The sequence below is a fragment of the Protopterus annectens genome, chromosome 4.part1, assembly GCF_019279795.1.
Source record: "Protopterus annectens isolate FY-2018-M chromosome 4.part1, PAN1.0, whole genome shotgun sequence".
Classification (NCBI taxonomy): Eukaryota; Metazoa; Chordata; order Ceratodontiformes; family Protopteridae; genus Protopterus; species Protopterus annectens.
The window spans coordinates 460082399-460109494 of NC_056734.1; the positions used below are offsets into that span (position 1 = coordinate 460082399).

A 27096-nucleotide genomic window follows, 5' to 3' on the forward strand; every position below is an offset into this window, starting at 1 on the left:
CTAATTAAGAAAAATATATTCCAGATACATTTTCTTTCCTCATTTAAAAAAGTTTTTACTGTGACCAGTTTTGTGATTTTAGTGCATGTTTACATTAATTTACAGTTAATTGACAAATACTGAGAGAAAGGTTTTGTGAGGACAAAGAGATATCCCTCGTTGTTTTCAATAAATCAGTATAGCAATAACCCACGCCTGGGTGTGGGTAATGCTGGATTTACCCACGGTTGGCGTGGTTTGGTCCCGAGGCGCCCGAGGACCAAACAAAGCCAACCGTGGGTAAATACAGCATTACCCACACTCAGAAGTGGGTTATTGCTATTATACCATGACATTATTTAAGAAAAGAATCTATTACTTTTCTTAAATAATGGCATAGTATAATGCCTGTTTACTGCCCTTCCGCAGATGTCTGGCATCCGCGGCGGTTCTGATGTACTGCGTGCCTGCGCGGTACATCAGAGTTGAGCAAAAGCAACGGAGAAAGCAAGATCTCCGTTGCTTTTTTACTGTTTCGCTATGTTAAATGGGTTTAACATAGCGAGACGTTAAAATAAGCAACGGAGATGTCCGTTGCTTATTTTAAACTGTCTCGCTATGTTAAACCCATTTAACATAGCGAACAGTGTTTAAGTAGAGTTATACTAATGGAAAAAGTCCGGGCGACCGGACCTTTTTCCATTAGTATAACTCGATTTACAATGTGCACGCTGGCCAATCAGCGTGCACGTTTTGGGGGGGTCATGGTATAATAGATATTAAGACATTTTGCACAAAGAAAGAGTAAGAGAATATATAATTATTAAAATATAATAACTTAAAATGAATACTGTAAAGATTCTGAAAAAAAATATTTCATCAACCGAGAATATATGAAGCCATCCAGGGTGGGCAAGAAGGAAGTAATAATCTGAATGGAAGGTTATTTCTCTATAATGCTTACTACTGAGGGCATTACAGTATTTAGAAAACACTGTTAGAGTTGTTGATATTATGGGGTCTACTACAAGTGATTGTGTCCTAGTAGCATGTGATACATTTGCTTACTGACAGTTGCCCCAAGTGGCAAGTTCCCAGGATCATACAAGCCTGATCTTACTTATTTACCTATCCCTCCCATCGCCTGACCCTAAAGAACATCATAGTCCTACAAGAGCCCTAACTCGAATCCTAAAACTCCCACTCAATCTGTAACCCTAACCAAAGCAGTCTCTTCCAACCCCCTAATCCTAAAATATGTGATGAGTCCCTAAACCTAAAACTCCAGTCCTTTTCCTTAACCCTGAAGTTCCCTCCCACTCCCTGACCACAGAACACCCTTCCCCAAATATAAACCCCATACTGATTGCTGTCTGAAACTCTAACCTACCTTCTCAACCCCTCCCTCCTTGTGGTTACTGTGTTTGGACAAGATGTGGAGCCACCACTATCCCTGCAGGGTTATTTCACCTCAAACAATCATAGAGTTGAGTTCAGCCGTAGGCAGTAGCCCAGGCAAACTACAAGATGCCCGAGTCACAGGCTTTAAGGAAGTGTTTCGTTACAGACTGTGACTTAAGTGCTTATAGTAAACCCATATTGTGCTGCTGTATATTTCATTTATGTGCATGTGCACTTGTGAGTGTCTTTTTGTATAATTTTCGTTTTGATAAAAGAGTCACTTGTGCGTATTAGGGTGAAATTTTCTTATGCCAATAATTCCACCATTTCTTTAATTATAGCTCTATTAAGTGTATAGCAGTTGATTATGTGACATAAAAGACACTGGAAATAATGAAATATAAATATCTCTATACTTTGTTTCTTTTTAAACAAAAATAATAGTTATGTGAAATACTAATTCCTGCATTTATATAAATTTATAACCTATTTATTTGCTATTTTTATTCATCTGAAAAACAGGAAAACTCACTAGGCACAGTCTTCATTGGTGATCTGGTAACTCTAGTAGGTTAACTGCCATGCTTAGAATCACACGATAGACAAAATACAACAAACCCCAGACTTCATAATGAAGCTAACTAGCAGCTAAGAGCTTAATTCCCCTACACTAAACTGTCAGACTTGATGTTTCTTTCTTCTTCTTCTTCTTTTGGCTGCTCCCGTTAGAGGTTGCCACAGCGGATCATCTGTTTCCATTTCTTCCTGTTATCTGCATCTTGCTCTATCACACCAACCACCTGCATGTCCTCTCTCACCACATCCATAAACCTTATCTTAGGCCTTCCTCTTTTCCTGTTACCTGGTAGATTCATCCTTAGCATCCTTTTCCCAATATACTCTGCATCCCTCCTCAGCACATGTCCAAACCAATGTAATCTTGCCTCTCTGGCTTTGTCTCCAAACCTTCCAACCTGGGCTGACCCTCTAATATACTTGTTCCTAATCCTGTCCACCCTTGTCACACCCAGTGGAAATCTTTACATCTGTAACTCTGCCACGTCCAACAATGACTCCTGCCTTTTTGTCAATGCCACTGTCTCCAAATCATATAACATAGATGGTCTCACTACCCTCTTGTAGAACTTCTCTTTCACTCTTACTGGTACTCGTCTGTCACATAATCAGTCCTGACACTCTTCTCCACCCACTCCATCCTGCCTGTACTCTCTTCTTCACCTCTCTTCCACACTCACCATTACTCTGAACTGTTGATCCCAAGTATTTAAACTCTTCCACCTTAGCCACCTCTACTCCCTGCATCCTCACCATTCCTCTATCCTCCCTCTCATTCACACACACATATTCTGTCATAGTCCTGCTGACCTTCATTCCTCTTCTCTCTAGAGCATATCTCCATCTCTCCAGGGTCTCCTCCACCCATTCCCTACTCTCACTACAGATCACAATGTCATCTGCAAACATCATAGTCCATGGGGACTCCTGTCTGATCTCATCTGTCAACCTGTCTGTTTCTTTCTTCTCATTCTGATTATATGTGTAAAAAAGAGAAGTTTATTTTATGCATTTTTTCTTATAGTTTCATTTGTATTTGTATTACTTATTTTACTTACTGTTTGTTGTGTTTCCTTCTGTTTTTAACTGTTGGAAAATAACTTGTACAGAGCAGGTAATGAAAAAAACATCATGAACTGTTTTGCTTAAAATATTTTTCTTACTTCTAAGTTTACTTGACTCAGAGGTACAGGCAGGTGCTTTCTAATATGCCACCAACCAGGACACATCACAAGGTAGACTGAACGTCAGCTGATTAGTACTTTATATAAAAGGATGCAGTTTTCCAGGTATAACAGGCTTTAAATTGGTCACAAGAGGAATCGGTTTGAGTGCAACTCCAAAAACTGAAAGATATATGTTTGTGAGCAGTAATGCTCTCATTATCATTTTTCTTAAATTAGTTAGTTTAATGTTGTGTTACTGCCTTTAAGTGGATTAATATAGTAGTTTTATGTGTTGTTATTAATAATGTTGCATAGATTTGCATGAATTCAATGTTTTACTTTTATGTATAATACCTTTAAATTTACCTCTTGGGTTAATAAGACCAACTTTCTGTTTTCTGTTTTTATGGGGATTGCTGGAATTTTCTGCAAATATACTTTACTTCTCATCTATCCTGCACTGTTTTATTTCCTGTTTGTGATGTTTATGCTTTTGTGTTCATCAGGAGGCTATTTTTACATTTTGGATGCCTTTTACTGTTCTTCCCTAAGGAGTTAATTGGCCAACTCAGGTTTATCAGTTAGCTCAAAAGAGAGTATCTATGATTCTGAGACATGGTAAACACACACAGAGAAATCCCTACTAGCTCATTGCACTTCTCTGAATTAAACATGGCATTGCCAGACCTGATCATGCTAGTGTTCTGCCCAGCAGCCCACATATCACAGTAGCACAGGCACCCCATGTGTATCAGTGTGAGCATGCACACACGTAAACAAACACGCACACACACACACACACACACACACACATACATACATACACCCATGGCTGTGTTGTACTTACATAAAATGCGAGTGTTGTCAAAGGAGTGAATGGGTGAGCAATGTCAAAACAGGATATGCACTTTTTCTTCCTAGGGTGAAATTCTCTGAATCATTCAGCTGATTTAATCAGGGGCCATGTGCATTGTTAGGGGAGACCGTGTATCATTAGAATTAGCTATTTATCTGGCTGATGCATTAGCATGCAGCTTCACTCATAAAACCATTCTCCACTCACAAGTTCCCAATGGTAGAGCAGTCACTGAAATGGAAAGGTTGACTACGACATGGAAACTTTCTGAGATAAAGTTTCTGCAATGAACGTACATTTTAGTGCTGTAAAGTATATCTGAATGGTGTCACAATCCTGATTTCTATTATATTTTATTTATTTATATTTATTTATTTATGTATGTATATAATAGATCTAGTGATGCATCTGATGTGGGGTGTATGATTGTTTTCTTTTTTGATTTACTGGTTTGTTTTTCTTTGTGGCACATGTCATTGTTTGGTAGTTTACCTCTATTAAATACCTTTTTAAGTTTCTGTCAGTTTTCTTTGTGAGGGTTGCATATGGATGGCTCAGTGGTATCTTACTTCCATTTGTGTAGAAATAGCAGGCCCTTTACTGTTTCAGTTTGTTTAAGCAGGGTTAGTTGGAGTGCTATTCCATTTTCAAAACAAAGCAAAATGCGCGTGCGTGCACACACACACACACACACACACACACACACACACACACACACACACACACACACACACACACACACACTAAACATTTGAAGCTGTATCCTGTATCCTCAGTGCTGTATGCTAACCACGAAGAGACACCATTATGAACAGACCACTCAACTGTACCCATATATATTGCAGTAACAGTCCTATTTTCAACCTCAATTTACCCCTGCATAGGATGTCTTTATTTTTGGAGGTATGCCCCTATTTTTAGGCTTGATTTACCTCTTCATACAATTTTCTGAATCTCCTCATCACATGTGATTCTTGAAGCTGTCTAGTATACAGAAACCACACTACATACACCAACATACCAGCAGCAACCATAATTAAGGTAAGGACACACATCTTACAACTCCCTTTTCTGAAGTAATAATAAATGACATTGTGTGGTAGAATTTTACTATACAGTTCATTAAAGTCCACAGATTATTCTGTATCTTTGAAAATGTGTTTAGAGATCTCTTTTTAAAACACGTGTTTCTGACTAATACAACCACATTCCTACTAGAAGTGGGAAGAGTCATGTGCTATTTGGTGTTCAGATTCAGACTGAATGGTGCACCATGATAATTATCCCACTCCACAAAGGGGGAGCCACGACGGACCCTGGGAGCTACCGCCCCATTAGCCTGACAAGCCTGGTCTCCAAGGCCATGGAACGTATCATCATGGAACTCATAAACAAAGACATTGGTAATCTCCAAACTCTGGACCCTACCCAGTTCGGATTTGTAAAAGGCAGATCATGTCTCCTAAACCTGATTGACTTCTTTGAAGCAGTCACCAAAGCCATAGATGAGGGTAAAGTGGTTCACACAGCTTATCTAGATCTCGCCAAGGCTTTCAACACCATCCCCCACTCTGGAATTACAGATAAGCTCACTAAACTAGGTATAAATCCCTATGTCACAAGATGGGTTGCCAGCTGGCTCACGGACAGAAACCACACTGTGAAAGTAGCGGACTCCAAATCTGACTTCAGACCAGTGACAAGTGGAGTACCACAAGGTTCAGTCCTGGGTCCTCTCCTGTTTGGTATCTACTTCTCTGAAGTACAGGTCAACACAGAAGGCCTTTGGCTAACAAAATTTGCAGATGACTGCAAACTAGGAGCCATAATCGAAACTCCTAATGATGTGGACATACTACAAAAGGGCCTCACTGAGACAGATACCTGGTGTCAAAGCCATGGCCTGAAGCTCAATGTCAAAAAGTGTATTGTCGTCCCCTTTGGTAAAAACTCTGTACCCATGAACTACCACATAGCTGGTAGTCTACTTAATGCTGAAAATGTGATGAGACCTTTGGACACAGGTGGACAGTAGTCCCTCCTTTGATAATCACATCGCCACAGTGGTCAGGAAATCCTTCTACATTGCTTACCTCATCACAAAAGGTTTCTCATCCAGAAAAAAAGAGGTCATTGTTCCCCTCTACTCATCACTCATTAGACCCATTATAGAGTACAACACCACTTTTGGTATGTACCTCACAAGACATCTACAACAACTGGAAAGGCCGCAGAAATACCTCACAAAGAGGATTACTGGCCTCAAACAGATGCCCTGTGCAGACCGTCTCAAAAAACTCCAGCTTTACTCCATTGCATATCGCCTACTCAGAGGCGATCTCTGCTTAACATACAAAGCTATGTCAAACCCAGAGCTGTTGGACATGCTCCACTTAAAGAAATCCCAATCCCTCTGAGCTATACGCTCTAGGGACTTAAACCTTGTCACCACAATAAACAGGACATGGTGGAGGGATAGATTCCTGTCCCAGAGACTTCCCAAACTCTGGAACAGGCTACCTATCTATGTCAAACAGAGCTCCTCATTAACACTCTTCAAGAAAAATCTTGATGATTGAATGGGAAATAGGGAATTCACCCCAGGGATCACTTCTGTGGCTCTGCTCGACAGGGGCACAGGAAAATAATTTTCTTGGGTGGAGAAAGCCAGGGTACATTTTTGGCTAGGCTTATATAGGCCCCAGGGCCAATAGCTTAGTACCTACCTATGAACCTATGATCGTATGATAATTAGGTGTCATGGGTTTTAAACTGATTGTTTTTCAAGTGCTTTTTTTCCTATTTTCTTTGTCTACAGGTTGACAGATATGTTACCATGTGACGACCCACCACTGCCAACCAGTAATCAAGGAGCCTCAATCCTCACCACTGGCAGGAGTGGGGAACATTCACTGGGAGGATAATAGGTACACACACAGTATTTCCAGATGCAGCTCTCTGCATCAAGTGCAATTTCCCTTAAGAGCACACAGAGACCTCAGTCAATCTGGGGGAGGTTTCTCTCTCTTTCTCCAGATCCCCAATAAGACTCCACACTGGCACAGCTGTAGAGTTGAGATCTCAGCTGAGTGACCAAGCCAAGACCTCTGGCACCTTCTCTGTCCAATCAGTGCTTTATGTCCCTGCCCAAGTAGCTGACACACACAATCTTTGACGTTTTATTTACACACACACACACACACACACACACACACACACACACACACACACACACACACACACACCTGGGAAAAGCTTGCACAGGTTTACTAGCTATGCCCCCTTCTGCCCAGACTATAAAGTAGTTTTCACTGCCACCAGTCACTCCTGCCAGCTACCTTATGCCCCTTAACAAAGGCTGTCCAATATTACTGTGTAATATTAATATTAACACAAATGGTAGTTTGACCAAGAGCAAGCCTATTAGGAGTGGCCCACACAGTGTCACCAAATGAATATGCAAGTACTGTCAAAACTTAAATATCTCTACACAGATCAGCCACAATGAAAGGTTTAAATATATTTAATAATAAATAATAAGAGAACAAGACAATACTAAATATATATTCATAGCCACATCATAGTTCAAAACCACAGGAAATATTTAAAATAACATTGCAGTACAGGCTCACACATATAAAGAAAAATAAAATCTAAACTAAGCTTCACTATATTCCTGACTGCATCTAAGAGAGTTATACTGTTGCCAAGAATATTACTTCATTAGAGCAAAAGAGATGATGTGCTGAATGGCTCTTGTTGTAAGGTCAAAGACATAATGCAGATGGTAATGTCATCCGGAAATATTACTGCTGGGATAGCTTACAGAATAACATAATTTCTGGTCATCTGACTTCTATTTCCCAGGCAAAACCCCCATTGCTGAATATGGTAGTATTTAGCATATGCCTGTAAAAATACGCATAAAAGGGCTTTTGCTCAGATATTTGGCAGATACTGCAAGTCATAAAACAATTGCATTACTTCATGCTTCCAAAGTAGCAATTAGTTCTCCCCAAAGACAATACAGAAAGCTTCCTAGTTCAGATTTTATGTCTCTAGCTGCATTGAAAACTTGAGAGATAATCTCTTTATGGCGTATCCTATGAAGTGATTTAATTTCAAATATTTTCTAAAGTTTACTGGACTGAGGTTAACCCTCTGTATTCCAGTTTCCACTGTTAAAATATATACATTTCTGCTCTCTTCCAGTTGGGCACACTGTGGCTACATCTTAAACACAGAACTTTACAAATATCTTTCCAACACAAACATCTGTACAGAACAGTTTGATATATACACATGACACACAGTTCTAATACATTTATAACACAAGCATCTTGCATAAATTGCTTTCATATTTAGAAGTGACATATAATTATTTACAAATGTTCAACTAGCTGTGCTGGCTGTACCTCCTTTTGTCACACTTCTTCCCCCCTTCAAAGACTCAAGCTAGATTTTTAAGTGCCCCTTGAGAAACATTGCTTGATAGGAATAACCCTCTCTGGGAATACCTTACCCCATTCCCTGTCCTGATAGCCAATCTGTGTTGGTTTTGCTAACCCCACTACAGTGTTGCACTGTCATATCATATGCCTGCAACCCTAGGCTCTACCGTAGTAACTTGGCATTTTGCTGGCTGGCTCAATGCAGCCATGGTAAGGCATTGTGGTCTGTAACTACAGTGACTTTCCTTCCATACAGATAAGGCTGAAGTTTCTCCAGTGCCCATACTATGGCTAGACATTCCTTTTCTACAGCTGCATAGCATTCCTCCCTGGGCTGGAACCTAAGGCTGAGATATACCACTGGGTGCTCTTCTTCCTCTGAGGAAATCTGAGTATAGCCCCCCACCTCATGGTTTGAATCATCCACTTGCACAACAAATTCTTTGCTGTAATCTGGACTGGCTAACATAGGGGGACTCCAAACCTTCTTTAAGCTTCTGGAATGCCTGCACACATGCTGGGGTCCACACTACCTTATCTTGCCTGTTTTTTCTTGTCAGGTCTGTGAGGGGAGCAGCTATGGTACTATAATTGGGGACAAACTTTATGTAGTACCCTGCTGTCCTTAAGTATGCCCTCACCTACTTTTTGGTAACAGGGGCAGGCCATGCCTGAATGGCTTCCACTTTAGCAGGTTCTGGCCTGTTCTTGCCACTCCCTACTCTATGTCCCAGGTAAGAGACCTCTGCCATACCCACCTGACACTTACTGGGACTAATGGTCAACTCTGCCCTCTGTAGTCCGCCCAGCACCTTCCTGACATGCTGAAGGTGTTCTTGCCAGGAATGGCTGTAGATGGCAATATCATCCAGGTAAACAAGGGAAAAATCTCCTGCTCCTGCTAGAATACAGTCTACCAGCTTCTGGAAAATCCGTGGGGCATTTTTCATTACAAAGGGCATCCTCGTGAACTCATGCAAGCCGAAAGGAGTCACAAAGGCTGACCTCTCTCTAGAGTTGGGTGTCAAGGGCAACTGCCAGTAGCCCTTGGTAAGATCAATAGTGGAAAGATGCTTAGCCCCAACCAGCTGCTCTTGGGCTTCATTTGTCCTATGTATGGGGTAAGCATCTGACTCTGTGTGACTATTTAGTTTCCTGTAGTCCTCACAGAACCTGGTGCTGCCATTCTTCTTTGGTACCAGCACTACTGGGGAGGCCCAGGGACTGCTGGACTCCTGGATTACCCCCGGTTCCAACATTTTCTGTATCTCTTACTTCAGAGTTTGTCTCTCTCAGGCACCCTATAAGGGGCCTGCTTGATAGGCCTTTGGGGTCCTGAATCCACATGGTGCCTTATCAAGTGGGTACACCCTGGTTTCCCAGTGAACGTGCCCCCAAACTCCTGTAACACTGCTCAGATTTCTCTAACCTGGGTAAGGGACAGCTGCTGGGATATTGCTACCCCTTCCACTAAGGCATCAGTCCGAGCCTTGCTGAGGAGATCAGTCACCAGATCCCCCTTGGACTTCTCCTGCCATCAACTGCAAATGCTCAGCATAAGAGCCTCTCTGTCATGGTCAGGTTTCATCATGTTAACATGGTACAGTTTGTGCCTCTGCCTCCTGGTTAGCAGTTCTACCATGTAGTTAATATCACTGCCCTTTCTTACCACTTTGAAGGGTCCCTCCCAAGCTGCCTGCAGCTTATTGTGTCTGACAGGAATGAGAACCATAACTTGCTATCCCACAGTACCCACAGTATACTCTCTACCTCGTGCATTCCTGTCATACCAGACCTTTTTCTGCCATTGGGCGTCTGCCAGGTTCTCCTGGGCCAATCCCATGAGTTCCCTGAGCCTTGTCCTGAGGTTTAGGACATATGCCACAACAGACTCCTTGTGGGATTCACACTCACCTTCTCACTCATCATGAATCAAATCTAGAGGTCTCCTCACCCTTTGCCCTTACAACAACTCAAAAGGTGAGAAACCTGTAGATTCCTGGGGCATCTCTCTATGAGCAAACAACAGATAGGGCAAATATTTGTCCCACTCCCTCTTAAAATAGTCTGCAAATGCTCATAGCATGGTCTTTATTGTAGAGATTAAACTCTCCACCAGACCATTAGTCTGGGGTTGGTAGGGGATGGTCTTTAGGTGCATCATCCCACAGTGCTTTCACAGACAAGCCAGCAGGCCTGACATGAAATTGGCACCTCTGTCAGTCAGTATTTCTTTTGGGAAGCCTACCCTGCTGAAAATCCCTAACAAAGCATTTACCACATTTTCTGCCTCTATGGAGGGCAGAGCCACTGCCACAGGGTATCTGGTAGCATAATCTACTACCATTAGGATATACGTCTTCCCTGTGTAACTTGGAGTACTCAGAGGCCCCACAATATTTATAGCTACCCTCTGAAATGGCCCCTCAATCACAGGTAAAGGCACCAAAGGACCTTGTCTCCTGCCTTGCCCACATTTTGGCACTGCTCACACGTCCTGCAGTACCCTGTTACATCACTGGAAATCCCAGGGCAATAAAAGTTCTGCATAATACATCTCTTTTTATGTTTTGTAACCCTATGACCTAAAAAGAGAATGCCATGAGTTATAGCTAGAAGTGCCAGATGGTAGGCTTTGGGCACAACCAACTGTTGTATTCTCTCACCCTCTAGCCCTCTCTCAGGGGTCCACTCTATATACAGTAACCCTTTGTCCCAGTATGCAGATTCCCCCTTTCCTTGAAAATCCTTATCTACCTCCCTCAAACCTTGTAATGTAGGGTCTGAGAGCTGAGCCTGTCTCAACTCTCTTCCCAGCTCCCCTTCCACAGGAAATCTGGTATCTTCTAACAGCAGTGCCTCGCTGTCAGTCTGGGTACTACTACTCACCTCTGCCCTTGCAGTCACTCTGTCCAAGGCAACGTCAGTACTCACTAGCAGCTGTGACTCACCTTCAGTCTCACTGCTACAGGATAGCTCCCTTTCTGAAGTAACCACCTCACCAGTCCTGGCTTCAAGTGTGCAGTCTGTCTGAGTCATTCTCTATCTGCCAACCAGATTTTCATGTCCTCAGGCAAAGTGCTAAGGGCTTGTTCCCTCACCAAAAGGTCTGCCAGCTTTTCAAAAGTGGTGGTCTGACGTGCACTCATGCACCTATGAAACTAAGTGCTTAACTCAGCAATATAATCACACACACTTTCATCTGCCTTGCATCTGTGCTCATGAAACTTTTTTCTATAAGCTTCAGGTGTTAACGTAAAGCATTCCAATAAACAATTTAAACTGTGTTATAATATACGCAATCGGTCTCAGAAAATTTAATAACAGCAGTTACAGCTTTACCATGAAGTAAGGAGGTCAGGAATTGTACCCAGAGCCCTTGGGCAACATTATACTGTTTACATACTCTTTCAAACTTATAATAAAATTTACAAACAGAAAAAGAAGCACGCCAGCAGCTGAGATGAATGTATCCCACAGTACAGATACTAAAATACTTAGAAAGAAAACAAAACTGTGCTCAATCCAAAACATGGCCAGGTCAAAAGTCTTTTTAATATATTTTATTACAATAACTGGTAAGCGCTTTCACGAGATTCACTCTCGCTTCATCAGACCAAAATGTTTACCATGTGGGTACTTGAGAGTACAAATACTGACTTTAGTGACTAGTGTTTAAAGCCTACAGGAGTTCAGTATCCACACCACTGAATCTCAGTATGTCATGAGGTGATCCCACCACTGTTCACCAATAAATATGTGATGTGGATATCCCATCACTGCCTACTAATTAATATGTGACAACCCACCACTTCCAATCAGTAATCAAGGAGCCTCAATCCTCACCAATGGTAACAGTGGGGGAAGTTCACTGGGAGTATAACAGGTACACACATAGTATTTCCAGATGCAGCTCACTGCATCAAGTGCAATTTCCCTTAAGTGCACACAGAGATCACAGTCATTCTGGGGCTAGTTTTTCTCTCTTTCTCCAGATCTCCAATAAGACTCCCCAGTGGCTGAGATCTCAGCTGAGTGGCCAAGCCAAGACCTCCAGCACCCTCTCTGTCCAACCAGTGCTTCATGTCCCTGCTCAAAGTAGCTGACAACACACACACTTTGAGGTTTGATTTATACACAAGCACATACAAACACACACACACACACACACACACACACACACACACACACACACACACACACACACACACACACACACACACACACACGCACACATATCTGAGAGAGGCTGGCACAGGTTTACTAGATATGCCACCTTTTGCCCAGACTATAAGGTAGTTATCACTGCCACCAGCTACTTTAAGGCCCTTAACAAAGGGTGTTCAATCTTACTGTGTAATGTTACTATCAATCCAAATAGTAGTTTGACCAGGAGCAAAGCTATTAGTAGTGGCCCCCAATGTCACCAAATATAAAAGTACTCCCAGAATTTAAATATGTCTCACAAATGTCAGCCATAATAAAAGTTTTAAATATATTAAATAATAAATAACAAAAAAACAAGAAATTACTCAGTAAATAATCACAGTTATATCAGAGTTCAAAATCCCAGGAAATATTTAAAACAACATTGCAGGACAGTCTCAAATAAATTTGCCCTTAAGGCAAATATCCCTATGGAATCAGACTTCGCTCCACGCGCTGTGTGCATGCCGCCCGCACGTTCTAATGTCTCCCTCTTGCCCAAGAACAAACAACAGACCGGAGCCAAACCTGCAAACGGGTGGACCTACTCTCCCCAGGAGAAAAGCTGGGTCTCTACATTTAAATTTGCATCCTGCATATTCTAATTTCTCCGTCCTGTCCAAGAAACCAACAGACCGGAGCCAAACCTGCAAACGGGTGAACCTACTCTCCCCCGGAGAAAAGCTGGGTCTCTACATTTAAATTTGCATGTAAGCTCCTGTGGGATTTTGTAAACTGTAACTGTCCAAATTTTAAGTAGAAAATCAGTAGCTTTCTGGTTGAAATATAAAAGAACCCCCCCAACAATGTGCACACTCACAGGGATAGCCCCATCTCCCGAGCTGCTGCATTTCCATAAATTCACCAGAAGGTGGCAGCAAATCCCCGTAAACCCAGACCCTATCCCCTGATCCTAAGCCAACTCAAGACATCCTGCTGCCTGCTAGCCTTACAGTGCCCCCAGCCACCTCTAGCATTCCCTCCTTTAAAGAATAAAAGCAGAAACATTATAATTTCACTGGTTTCTATCCACTTTCTGCTTTCAAATTACTGAAATCATGGACAAACATCTGCCTCCATTAACTGACAGTGTCCTACAGTCACCTGCACTCACTGATAATGTTTTGCCGCTCACCTCTGCAGGGGTCTGAACCTGCTCCGTTCGCCCTTCGGACTCACTCCGATCCCCTACCCTTCCCCTAAATCCCACACACCCCCACTATCCATACTTTTATACATCACCTAACTCCTCCCCACCCAACTCCACTCCAATCAAACCACAGATACCATACCCCACCCACCAACCTAACCTCCACCCCTCTTAAAATGCTCTTCAACTCTTCTCTCTCTATAACCCCATTTGCCTTCCTAATCTCTCTCTCCAGTCTGACCTATCTCACACTTTTTCCCTACCCTTGCCATAACTCTCACATACACTCCACTACACCATACTAACAACATCACGTCCCATCCTACTCATCCATTTCCCATGAACTCTTTGTCTCTAACCCCACCTATTATTCAAGCCTAAACATCTCACATTCCAATGCCCCCTGTACATTATTCATTCCAGAAAATCACCTATCTCAACTGCCCAACACACTGCCTCACCCTTCTTCTACAAAATCTCTCTCTCACTTGCCGGCAACATCCACCCCAACCCTGGACCCTTCTCAAGCACTAATCTCAACAAATCCTCCACTCAACCCACAAAATCTAAGCCCATTCACCTTACCACACTAAATGCACAGAGCCTGAAAAACAAAATCCATAACCTCCATGCCTGGCTCTCACATAACCACTCCGACATAACTGCCATCTCTGAAACCTGGCTTAAATCCTACATAAAAGATTGTGAAATCCTACCACCAGGTTTTCAAATCATTTGCAATGACACAACCCACAAAAAAGGAGGTGGGGTAGCCATAATCTTCCCCTCCTACCTCACCATAACTCCCTACTCCAACAAAATACCTATCTTTGCCAATGCTGAAATTATAATACGCTTATTAAAAATTAACAACCATAAGTCCATATGTATTGCTGCCCTATATATTCCACCTGGTGATAACATCAAAGCACTTGAAAACATCCTATCCTGGTTCTCCTCCAGCATAAAAATGAAACCTATATACTCGGTGATACCAACATCGACTGGACCTCTATTAACTCTGAAACCCCTTCCCACACTATCAACCTTTATAACTTCTCCCAACTAGTAGACTCTCCAACCAGACCAAATAAAGATGGTACTTCTGGATCCATCATTGACTGGATCCTAACTACTCACCCAAACCTTATATCCAATGCCAGAATATTACCTGAACCTCTCAGCGATCACCTGCAAGCCTTAGCTGACCTTCTCCCTTCCTCCCTTCAAAAACAACACTATTACATCCAAACCCACAACCTCTCCTCTTTCAACCCTCAAACCTTCTCAGAATGCCTAAAACTTACTGACTGGTCCCCTCTAAAAACACTTCCTCTAGATTATGCCGTATCCTATTTTAACCACTCATTCCTAACCCTTCTCAATCAGCGACCAAACACATCAAAACCAATCCTTGCCCATGGTTATCAAAAGAAACTAAACTAACCGTGCAACAAACACCCTCCTAGACTTCAAACAACTACGAAACTCTACAAAAAAGCTAATAACAAAAGACCACAAAGCCCACCACTCTAGTCTCCAGTCCTTCCACTCAACAAATCCAAAGAAATTCTGGGACTCCATCTCATACATGCTGCACCCTGGCAGCAAAGAAAACCCTTGCCCAAACCCCGACCTCTCCGACCATGAAATTGCCCGCCAGTTCAATTAAATCTTCATAGAATGCATAGCTAAACTATCGACCTCCTTCCCACACCCCCTCCTGCCCTCGCCACCACCCCAATCTCCTACCCTCCTCCACATCCTTCTGCCTTTCTCCCATTCCCACAAGCACTATAAAAAGGCTTCTCCTAAAGCTCAAACCCTGTCACAATGCACCCAATAACCTTCCACCCACCTTCCTCAAACAATCTGTAGACAGCATAGCATATCTCATCTCTATTCTTATAAATAGATCCATACAAGAATCATATGTTCCTTGTATCTGGTAACATGCTTACATAATCCCCCTACACAAAGGTGGCAAAAATACTGATATCACCAACTTCAGGCCTATTGCCATCCTTTCCCCTCTTTCTAAAATACTAGAAAAATCTATCCATGCACAACTCTTGCCTCACCTAACCCAAAACAATCTCCTCTCCCCCACCCAACATGAGTTCCACCCTAGCCACAGCACCATGACTGCCCTTCTTTCCTTTCTCAAAACCATCAGCCTCGAACGTGACCAAGGCAAATTCATCTCCACACTGTTCCTAGATCTCTCAAAGGCCTTTGATACCATCTCCCACACCCTGCTTCTATACCAACGCTCCACCCTACAACTCTCTCCCAGCACCATAGCCTGATTTTCCAGCTACTTGTCCAACCACCAATAAGCGGTCCAGTGGAATACATCAACCTCCGCCTTCCTTCCTACACCCACAGCTGTCCCGCAATGTTCAGTTCTAGGCCGTCTAGTCATTAACCTATTTATAAACAACTTTCACCACTTCACCCCAGAATCATCCGTTATTCAATATGTAGATGACTCATCTATCATCTGCTCAGCCTTCTCTCCCTCTGAGCTACAATCCAAAACCCAAATAGCTTTCTCCAAAATAGAAACTTGGATGCAGTCCAACCATTTAGCTCTAAACACAAATAAAACCAAGCTAATGATTTTCCCCCCACCAAAAACTCCACCATTGATAAAACCACTATCTCCATACAGACCCAAAACAACATCCCCCTTGAAATCATTCCCAACACCAAGCTTCTCGGCATCATCATAGATGAAGAACTTAAATTTGATACACGCATCCACTCTACAATCAAGAAAACCCACCAAAAGATAGGTCTCCTCTATAGGCACAACTGCTTCCTCAGCCCCTCTACCCGCCAAACACTAGCATCCACCTTCCTACTCTCCTCCCTCATGTATGATGCTCCTCTGTTCACCAATCTCCCTCTTGGCTTAAGATCCAAACATGAATCCTGCTACCACAAGATCGTCAAATTTGCAACCAACTCAAAAAACGTATCCCACCACTGCCACTTCCTCCGCACCCTAAACTGGCTTGAACTACCCAACTACCTCAGTTACCTGCAACTCACCACTGTGCACAAGTTCATATATAAACCTACCAACTGCCCATCCCTCACTGCCTCCTTAAAACCCTACCTACCCAACTGCCCACTCCGATCCACAAACCAAAATCTCCTTCAGGTCTACAAACCAGCATGGCCTGCTGGCCAAATTCTACTCTCCTACTCCTTAGCCAAAAAGTGGTACTGTCTCCCACCACCCCTGCACAACCTACCTAACCATATGTATTTCAAATCGCAGTGACTCTCTCTCATCTATCTTCCAAATGGGAATGTCCCTATCATGCTCCAAAATAACCCCCCCTTTCTACCTTGCACTAATATCTTCTCCAGTTTCCACTAATAAGGTTTCTTTTCTAATAAAAATCTATCCCTTCCCCACCAGAACCTAATATTCTCTCTCTAATATCTATTATACTATTCTTTCCTCTATTTACATTCTGTTACTTCTCCATATAAAAGGTTCTCCTAACCTACAAATGCCTAGCAGCTATATAGTTTAGATTGTTTAACCTACAAGGAGCTCATAACTAAATGTCTCACTATTATCTAATGTTTATTCTCTGTATTTAACCTTGTCCCTCTTTATAATATGTCTTCAAACTGCAAATATTTTTATGCATCTATCTAAAATGTTAATATCCTGTAAGAACGTATGTCCACAAACATTGTGCATCTAATCTAAAATTGCTTAAATTTCTGTATTGAATTATAACTTTGTAAAATCTGGCATGTAACTTACATTATTGTGGAGCTTTTCTCCCCGGGCCTCCTCTGAAAATGGGCTCTTTCAGGCACACTGATCTTCCCCGGAATCAAACAGAAAGAAAGAAAGAAAGAAAGAAAGAAAGAAAGAAAGAAAACATCTAAGCAATACTTCACTATATTCCTGTCTTAATCTAACAGAAATTACTGTACTCTTGTTAACTTACTTACAGAGCCAGGCAAGACAGATGTGATGAGTGGGTCTTCCAGCTGATGTTGTCAGGTCAAAGACAAATACAAAATGCACTGCTTCTCTCAGAAAGTTCTTAAATTAATATATCAGATATTACTGCTGGGTTAGCTTGCAGAATGACATCACTTCTTATCATTTGACTTTAGTTCCCAAGCTAAACCCCCATTGCTAGAAACTGCCAGCATTTAGCATCTACCTATGAAAATACATAGCCCTCAGATGTTTGTAGCTGCTGGAAGACATAAACCAATAAAACACTTGCAATACAATGCAGAATGCTCCTTAGTTTTAGACATCCTGTCTCCTTACTGCATTGAAACCATCTTTTATGGCTCAGTTATAAAATCATTTGATTTCAACTATTTTTCTGAAGTTTTGGAAATGACACCTCTATGTTCCAATTTCCACTGCTAAAATATATACCTTTACATGTTTACAATATTTCATGTACTTTTCTGTTCTCTTGCAGTGTGGTACAATGTGGACACATCTCTAAGCTGAGTACTCTACAACATATCTCTTCACCACACAAGTCTGTACAAACCATCTTATATGATATACAGTTCTAATACATTTGTAACACAAGCATATGAATCATGTTGGCATTCACAAATGACAAATAATTTACAAAATTCCAGACAGCTGTGCTGGCAGTATCTCCCTTCTGTTACACTTCTATATAAATCATGTTAATATTCACAAATGACATATAATTATTTACAGAACTCCATATAGCTGGCTGGCAGTATCTCCTTTTGTCACACTCCCTACCAATAAAACAAATTTTTACCACAGTAAACTGATAACGTCTCTAAAGTTTCACAACACACTATACCCATGTCTTCTTTCACACTCAGTCTCTCTCTGGCACATACATAAATCCACATGGGTTTACCAGACAATATAGCTTACTCCACTGATTGTTATTCTTCCTTGTCATCATCTCTGTCTTCTCTAGATCTCTATAGCTATCACATACTTGCACAGCTTTTTCCGATCCTTGTCTGCACTATATTACTTTGGGTTTCTCCCTCCTATGATGCCTTGCAGCATTTGAATTCCCCTTCTGGCATTTAACTCCATCTTTCTAACTCAGCTACTCTTGTTTTCCCTAACGTGCCAGCTCCAGTGGTACAGGGTCAATAATTCAGTCTGAGAAATGTTCTGTTGAGAATTTAGTAACCCTGACTAAAGGAATTTTGCTGCTTATAATTTTGTGTCTTGCTGCATAAACAAGAATGTAAGGCTGTAAGTCAGTTGCTGCAAATAAATCTTGTTGAATGCTATAATTGGCTTGTGTGCAAGCTGCGTTAGGCAGTAAATGATGTGAAGTGGCTCTAAATTGATTGTCTGTGCTTACATATAGTCTACAGCTATACAGAAATATACATAAACTAGGTAATCTAACACCTGATATACCTATTTTTGTCAATGATTTGGCCAAGTTAACTTGATAACACACAACTTATGTGTGCTGTTCCAGTATAGGTCATTATTCCAAGTTCTTCTTATACATGCTTTTGCTTTCTATTGTATTGTGTATCTGATTGCAATTGTAATAATGATATTTTATTGACTGTTTCTTAGTCACTGAAGTAGGAATGACTGCAGGTATAGCTAACAAAAGTGATTTCACTACCTAGCTGGTATGGCTTATCTTTATGGTATGATATAACCGTGTACTACTGCATTCTCTGTCTTCTTTTTTTCTTTAATATCAAACCTTATTATCTAACTATCATCACACTGTACAACCTTCTCACTCACTCACTCACTCACTCACTCACTCACTCACTCACTCACTCACTCACTCACTCACTCACTCACTCACTCACTCACTCACTCACTTCATCTTCTGCTAACCTTTTACTCCAGCTCCTCCCTTTGTTTGTTTGTGTTTTTCTACTGCCTCTATACAACCCCTTCTGCCTCACTCTTCTGAAGCTTACTCCCATCTAACCCTCTCTCTCCTCTCTCCCCTTTGCTTAGGTTTCTTGCCCACAAATTATCCGTGCAGACTAAAAGTACCTCCAGCGTATGGGCAAAGTAGTAAACCACCTCCCTCTGCAAGTACAATGGTCCTACAAGGAATTTTTCTCTTAAATCAAAACTGTAGAGTATGTGTATCAAATATATTACATCTCCCTGTTAATATTTGTAGGTGCAAGACTGCCCTAGCACCACCCGGTTATTCTCCTGCTCTAAAACCTTTTTCTAACTTCTCTACATCTCACATGCCTTCCACTCCTTCTCCCTACCAATAAAACTAAGTTTTACCACAGTAAACCGATAACGTCACTAAAGGTTTCACAGCACACTGCACACCTGTCTTCTTTTACACTCAGTCTCTCTCTGGCATGGGTTTACCAGACCATATAACCCAATCCACTGATTGCTTTTCTTCCTTGTTGTCATCTCTGTCTTCTCTGGCTCTCTATAGGCGATTGCATACTTGCACAGCTTTTCCTGATCCTACAAGCAAATCTTTTAACCAGACTTGAACAAGCTTATAACCAGATGGCTAGATTTGCCTGTAACTCCCCTTACAAATCCCATCACCTCCTTGCTCTTAAACAACTACAGTGTCTTGAATTCCCTCAACTACTCCAACTATCTCAGCTACAGATGACACAGTCTCTTCTTTACAAACCTGAAGACTGTCCCTGTCTGCCCACCCTCCTATCCCTATATAAACCTTCTCAGTCTCTAGGTAGTGCTGACCAAAATTCCCCTCCTTGGGTACTATGCTTCCCATTCCTCCTCGCTCTTCTTATAACTGTTTCTCTCACTCTCTTGACTCTGTTATGCATTACTCCCCACTCCTCTATTTAACCCTTCTATTTAATACCTCTTCCCCTTCTCTACCGACTTGGTTTAATCATTAAGATATTTAGGGGGCTTACTATTTTTGTTATTGCAAATCCACATTTGTTTCAATTGTTCTTTTTGCTGACTTTGATCATTTGTTAACTTCCATTATGGTAAGAATGTATCTAGTTATGTACTTATATATTACCTAAATGTAACTTTGTTATTGTTATTGTCATTATTTTTGGGTGTGGAGCTTTTCTCCTTGGGTCTCCACTGAAACTGGGCCACTGGCCCAGTTGGACTAACCCAGTTAATAAAAGACAAATAAATAAATAAACAAACAAACAAACAAACAAACATACATACATAAATAAATAAATAAATGTGTGTTCTTGACAGCATCATTTTTAGTTCAGTTTGAATAAATATCTGTAACCTATCATGGACCCTGGTTTATACCTGCACGGCTGGCTTTAGCAACTGCACGGCCTAGTTTGAACTATTTTAGTGGGACCTCTCTGTTTACTGCCTCCTCCTACTACCCCAACACTCCCTCCATGCTGTCTTCCTGGATTTCAGATTATTTGAGATTAGGCATTAGGAATACATGCTATTATTGCATATTAAAAAATAAAAAAAATGCTTTATTTATTGGTTTATATTTTGTCATAAGAAATGTTAATACAGAAGTAAACTATTGGACTCCTGGATTACCTCCAACTTCAGCATTTCCTGAAGTTTCTCTCTCTCCCTCAGGATCTGCTTAACTCACTCAGGCACACTTTAAGGGTCTTATTTGACTGGCCACTGAATGCCTGTGTATACATAATGCTTCATCAGGTGGGGTGTATACAGGCTTACCAATAAACATGTTCTCACATTTCTGTAGTACAGCCCAGATCTTCTGACCCTGGCTAGGAGATACATCTTTTGCAGCTGCATCCTGTATTATAAGGGCAGCTGTAAGGATTAGATGCAGGGATAATTTAGATTAGTCATTAAGTGCCTAGTACTGGCAGGTGGGAGGAAATCAGAATGCCTTTAGGAAACCCATATGGATGTAGGCAGAACATGTAAAATATGCACAGTTGTTCAGCTTTGTATAATACACCTCCCACCAACACTGCCCCAAATCCATTTCAGCCATTTTCTAGGTTTAAGTTTTTGCTTGACTCCTGTTTTGTATGTGACTCAAATATGATACAAGGGGCTGTCATACAATTTTGAGTCAAACTCTTCCTGTTACTGTTAGATTATTCTTTCAGACAAGAGAATATTTTTTTCTGTCCAGCTCTGCATTCTACCAGTCAACATATACACACCTCATGTTTGACATGACCAAGACTACTTTTCCCCCATCTGTGTCTACAACATGCAGTTCACTGACATACTGCTAAATTGGTAACTCTCGCAAGTCTAAGTGATCGGGAGTTTCCTCACCTCACAGTATCTGTTATTTATTTAATTTTTATGCTTACAATGGCTTGTTTACATAATTATTGTAATTTCATTCATTAACATTCAATCATAAACTCCATGTCAGCAAGAGAAGCAAAAGAAAACACAATAGCTTTCTATCAGCTTTCTAACAGTGTTCAAATTAAGCCTGGTTTTATTATCTTCAGAGCAATAAATGCAGTGGTACACCACACTGGATGGTTAGTCTCACCATTTTTTGGATGAAAACACTGTCGAGGACTTGGCAACCACAGCTGACCACTTGAGACACACAGTAAGCAGCTAACACCATGAATCACACAAGAGGCATGGAGCTGCAGTTACTAATAATACTGGACTAGCCACTTGTGCAATGCATGATGGGAACTGATGTCCCCTCCACTTAAAGACTTATAATGACTAAGAAGCAAGACTACCAGTAGGAAAATGGCTTTTACTTTGTTGTAACATCTCTCAGCCAACTCTATGGGCTATATATGATGCATAATGACTCTGTCATAGTCTGGTGAGGGCCCCTAAAGGAATGGGGCCCTATTAGGCTAAATTGGTCCAGATGGCCTTAAGCTACCATTGTGTACGTGCCACTTCTTTATGATATACACTTTAATTATCTGCACATTTAGCTGTAAAAATAAATAAAAACTGTATATATATATATATATATATATATATATATATATATATATATATATATATATATATATATATATATATATATATATATATGTATATATATATATATATATATATATATATATATATATATATATATATATATATATATATAAAATAAACAAGTTATGAAATTACTGAGGATGTGAAATTATTTTTTTGTTTATTTCTTTGGTGGCTCAGTCTGTACCTGTAGATTGCTATGTTGGCAGAGCTGCAATTAATGCAAACAGGATATTTTTAAACATTCTTCAAGAACTGCAAGTCAGCATGTTCCCATGAAAAGACTGTTTAGCTGCCTGTATGAAACAATAGTAAGGTTCTTATTCCTCCATATGCTGATTATTTTGTGAAAAAGTAATTTTGTTGGTTTTGTTGTGTGATCAGTGCTTCAAACCCAAAGGTATCAAAAGCAATAGGTATAGGTACTGTTTACTTTACCTGCTATCACTCGCTTTAACTTAATAAAGATTATGTGCCCTCTGTTTAACAGCACAGGTATTGCATAAGAGAGTTTGTTTCTAGAATTTTGTTTGCTTGTTTTCATAAGTTTATCTGCTGTTGTAACTGCATTCATTATTTAGTGTCCAGCTAAATGTTTAACTTACTCCAGTTTCTGGAATTCTTCCACAAGGCTTGCTTTTTGGCCTGGAGACATCCGTGCAAAAATCATTGCATTCATCAGTAACTGCAGAAGAGTAAAACAAAAAAACTAAATGATTAGATAACAGTAACAACATCATTTATTTCTGTTGTGACATTCCTAACAACACAATAAATGAAATTTCTTCTAGTATTCAGTTTCGGTGCAGTAGTTACTAATGACTTTTACTTGACTGGGTATCCACTACAGTATTATAAAACTGCTTAGTTTTGCCACAATTAATAAAATGGATTTTCATTCAAATAGTCATTCAGCTAAATGGCCATTCAACCATTTGGATTCAGTGTTTTGTTATTTAGGCAAATGAGCAGCTAACCAAATGTCAGGGATTCCTTCCAGTAACAATTTGAAATGTCAGAACCTGCTTTAGCAAGTCCCATAATGCTGAGACTGAATGGCCGGAAAAACAGACTTACATATACTAAGTCTGAGATGGCCACTTCTTGGAATATTCTCTTTTGTCCAAGGTATGATGATCTTGGAGTCAGTACATATAAGTTTGGGGATGTGATGGAGTCCCCCCCATATTGGGGTGCAGGGTGGCTTGCCCCCTGTAAAAAAGAAGTTTTAAGAAGAGTGATGTTTGATCTTCATTCTTATCCTGCACTGTCAGTTTTTTTTTTTTTTTGCATGCCAGTAATCACTGGTACAAGTACTGGCATTTTAATAGGGAGCCATACATTTTATCAGGCAAAGTAATACTTTTGTGGCTGCATGTGTGGCATAACTGAGACTGCATGTTTGGGGGGCAGGGGCAATTCGTTGATGTCAAATTCAGCACTGATAAGCATTGAAACTCCTATGAGTAAAATAGCAGTCTTACGTCCATTTTTGCTGACTATCCTGTTCACATAACTTGAAATGTTTATTAATGAATCTAAAAAGAGAACTGACATATAGCATTTTATATATATGTAGGAAGCGTAGGGCTTTAGAAGTATTTCACTATCATTACCTAGCAAACTACATTATTCTTTGTTTCTGTTATGGTGCTGTATGATAAAATACCATATCATTTAGGCAGAAAGGTTACCTGCATATGTCTTGCTAGTCTGAGGATGTTAACAGAGATGACTGTTTAAATTAACTTTTATACAGGGGGGATACAAGTTATCTTTTTTATGCAATCATTTACAGTACCGAGTAGTGAAATACTAAAATGAGACAAATTTTGCACAACTTCATGACATTTTACTAAATACAGTTTAATTAATGCTACAATGTATGAACAATTCTTGGCCGATTAGCTGACAAACAGCTGTGATAATATAATGAAAGAGATCATTTGTGTTCATCTACATAAATGTCTGGTTCCCACAGAAACACTAATAACAAAGCGTTGACTTGATGTTAGAATAAAGGTTAGTGATGGAGTTTTGACATTCTCAGACTTGTGTTTTTTTACAGTGCAACTTTCCCATAACTGCTTCAGAGAGCGGAAAACATTTTCAGTGATGACAAGATCTGGATTTCAGCCTGGCTGGCAGAGTAATATACCTGGCACTTTGGATTACAGTTAAATGAGGAACAGATAATAAGTGAAGTATTGCAGATTATTAAATCTCACTCTGGATGAGTAAGCATCATATCAAGTCTTTTAGGTTATAGTCGCTATACTCTGCTGCGAAAGAAGGACTCCATCTTGGCTAAATGAGGATGAAGGTAATATAGTAGGTACTGAGATCTGTAAGTACAGTAGCCAGGTTTTTATGCTGTATTAGCAACAGTGCAAACATAAATTGGCAAACTATACAGTGCAAATGATACAGATAACACTGATATTTTGCAGACTAGAATATCTTTTATTATCAGCCTGACTTAACTACCTAATTAAGTGTTTATTATGAAAATTCTGGGTTACAAGCCTACCATTTGAAAGCTGTATTGTTTTATGTCATATGCTACGCACTGAAAATTAGATTTTTAAATGTAGTATGCTTTACAAATGTTTCAGAGGTAATTATTTTATTGTTCGCTTCTACTGTATGATTGTGACATTCTCATCTTACTACTGTTGAACCATCTATAAATTCCAACCTGCTGTGTTGTGACATAGTTATCAGGATGTTCAGGGCTTGATTGAGTGTTGTGATCCTTATCTGAGGTCAGAACACTTAAAACAGAAAGAAAAAGTACAGTTTTGTACCTACCATAAATGTAGATGTCCGATAGATATGCAACTGCAGTCATAACATATGGGTTGTCCTGCCTCAGGCAGCCCTCAGTCGGCCGGATTCCAAAGTCTGGGTCCGGCGTCGGCTGGTGTCGCCTCCTCTCCGACGTCAGAACGGCTGGAGTATAAAGGCATCAGCCGACGCCATCTTCTTCAGTGTTTCTTGCCCCAGATGCCAGGTGCCCTCCTAGGAAGGCTAAATTTGGTGAATGGATAAGCAATTCCAGACATGCACAACAGTAATAAACAGATACACCATAGGAGATACCCCCAGCTAATAGGAATAGGGGTAGTGGACCCATAAAGAAGGTTGCAGAGGGGTAGGAGGGTGGGAAAATCCGACTGCAGTTGCATATCTATCGGACATCTACATTTATGGTAGGTACAAAACTGTACTATGTCCTTCAAGAATGCAACTGCAGTCATAACATATGGGTTGAATACCATAGCCAAGCTGGGGGTGGTTGGAACTAAGAAAGTGATGGTGTAGCTAAAATGCCCTGCAGGACTGCTGAGGCAAAGCCTGCTCAGGATCTGGAGTATAAGGGCAGGTTGTAGTGCTTGGTAAATGTATGCACAGAGCTCCATGTAGCAGCCTCCAGAATGTCCTTTGTAGCCACTCCTCTTAGGAAAGCTGTGGATGTGGCTATAGCTCTGGTGGAATGTGGCCTAACATTGGCTGGCACACCTTTTCCATGGAATGAATAGCAGAATCTGATGCAATGTCCAATCCATTTTGAAATTGTTTGTTTGGAGATTGCTTTTCCTTGTACTCCAACAGCATAGGCTACAAGCAGTTGGTCAGACTTTCTGGTGGCCTTAGTTCTGTCCAAGTAGTAGCGTAGTTGTCTGTGTACGTCCAAAGTATGCAGCAGTGCTTCCCCCCTGTTTTGAGGATTGGGGAAGAAAGTAGGCAGGTGAATGGCTTGATTTAGAGACACCCTGGAAATTACTTTTGGCATGAATGAAGGATTGGTTCTTAGAGAGACTCTGTCCTGATGAAAAATGAGAAAAGGAGGTACTGCCATGAGTGCCTGTATCTCCGAGACTCTTCTTGCTGAAGTGATTGCCAATAGGAAAACCGTTTTCCATGAGAGAAATTGCATTTCTGAAGTTGCTGCTGGTTCAAAGGGAGGAAGAGTTAATTTTTCCAAGATGAAATTGAGGTCCCATGCAGGTACTGGCGGTTTCCTGGGAGGTTTGATATTCTTTATCCCTCTTAGGAACTGTCTTAGCAAAGGATGTGAAAACACAGGTGGATCACAATTGTATTTTGCTGAGATTGCTGAGGCATGAATCTTTATGGAAGAATATGAGAGACCAGTATGAAACATTTCTGCCAAGTATTCCAATATCTGAGGTATACTCAATACTGTTGTATCCTGACCCCTGTTAGCATTCCAGATGATGACTCTCTTCCACTTGGCTGAATAGTTTTTTCTGGTGGAAGGTCTGCGTGCTTCCAGTAAGATCTCCTGAACTTTTTTGGAAAGAGAGATATCGGAAGGAGTTATGGTAACCTCCAGG

General features: G+C 40.8%; 1 protein-coding gene across 1 annotated transcript in view; it reads right to left on the reverse strand.

The window, feature by feature from the left end:
• Positions 1-27096, reverse strand: part of LOC122800919 (probable cation-transporting ATPase 13A4) — an 846809-nt gene that overhangs the window by 234101 nt on the left and 585612 nt on the right. Inside the window, exon 21 of the mRNA XM_044070278.1 lies at positions 23341-23420. Coding sequence (XP_043926213.1) covers positions 23341-23420 — 80 coding nt within the window. The remainder of the gene's footprint in view (positions 1-23340; positions 23421-27096) is intronic.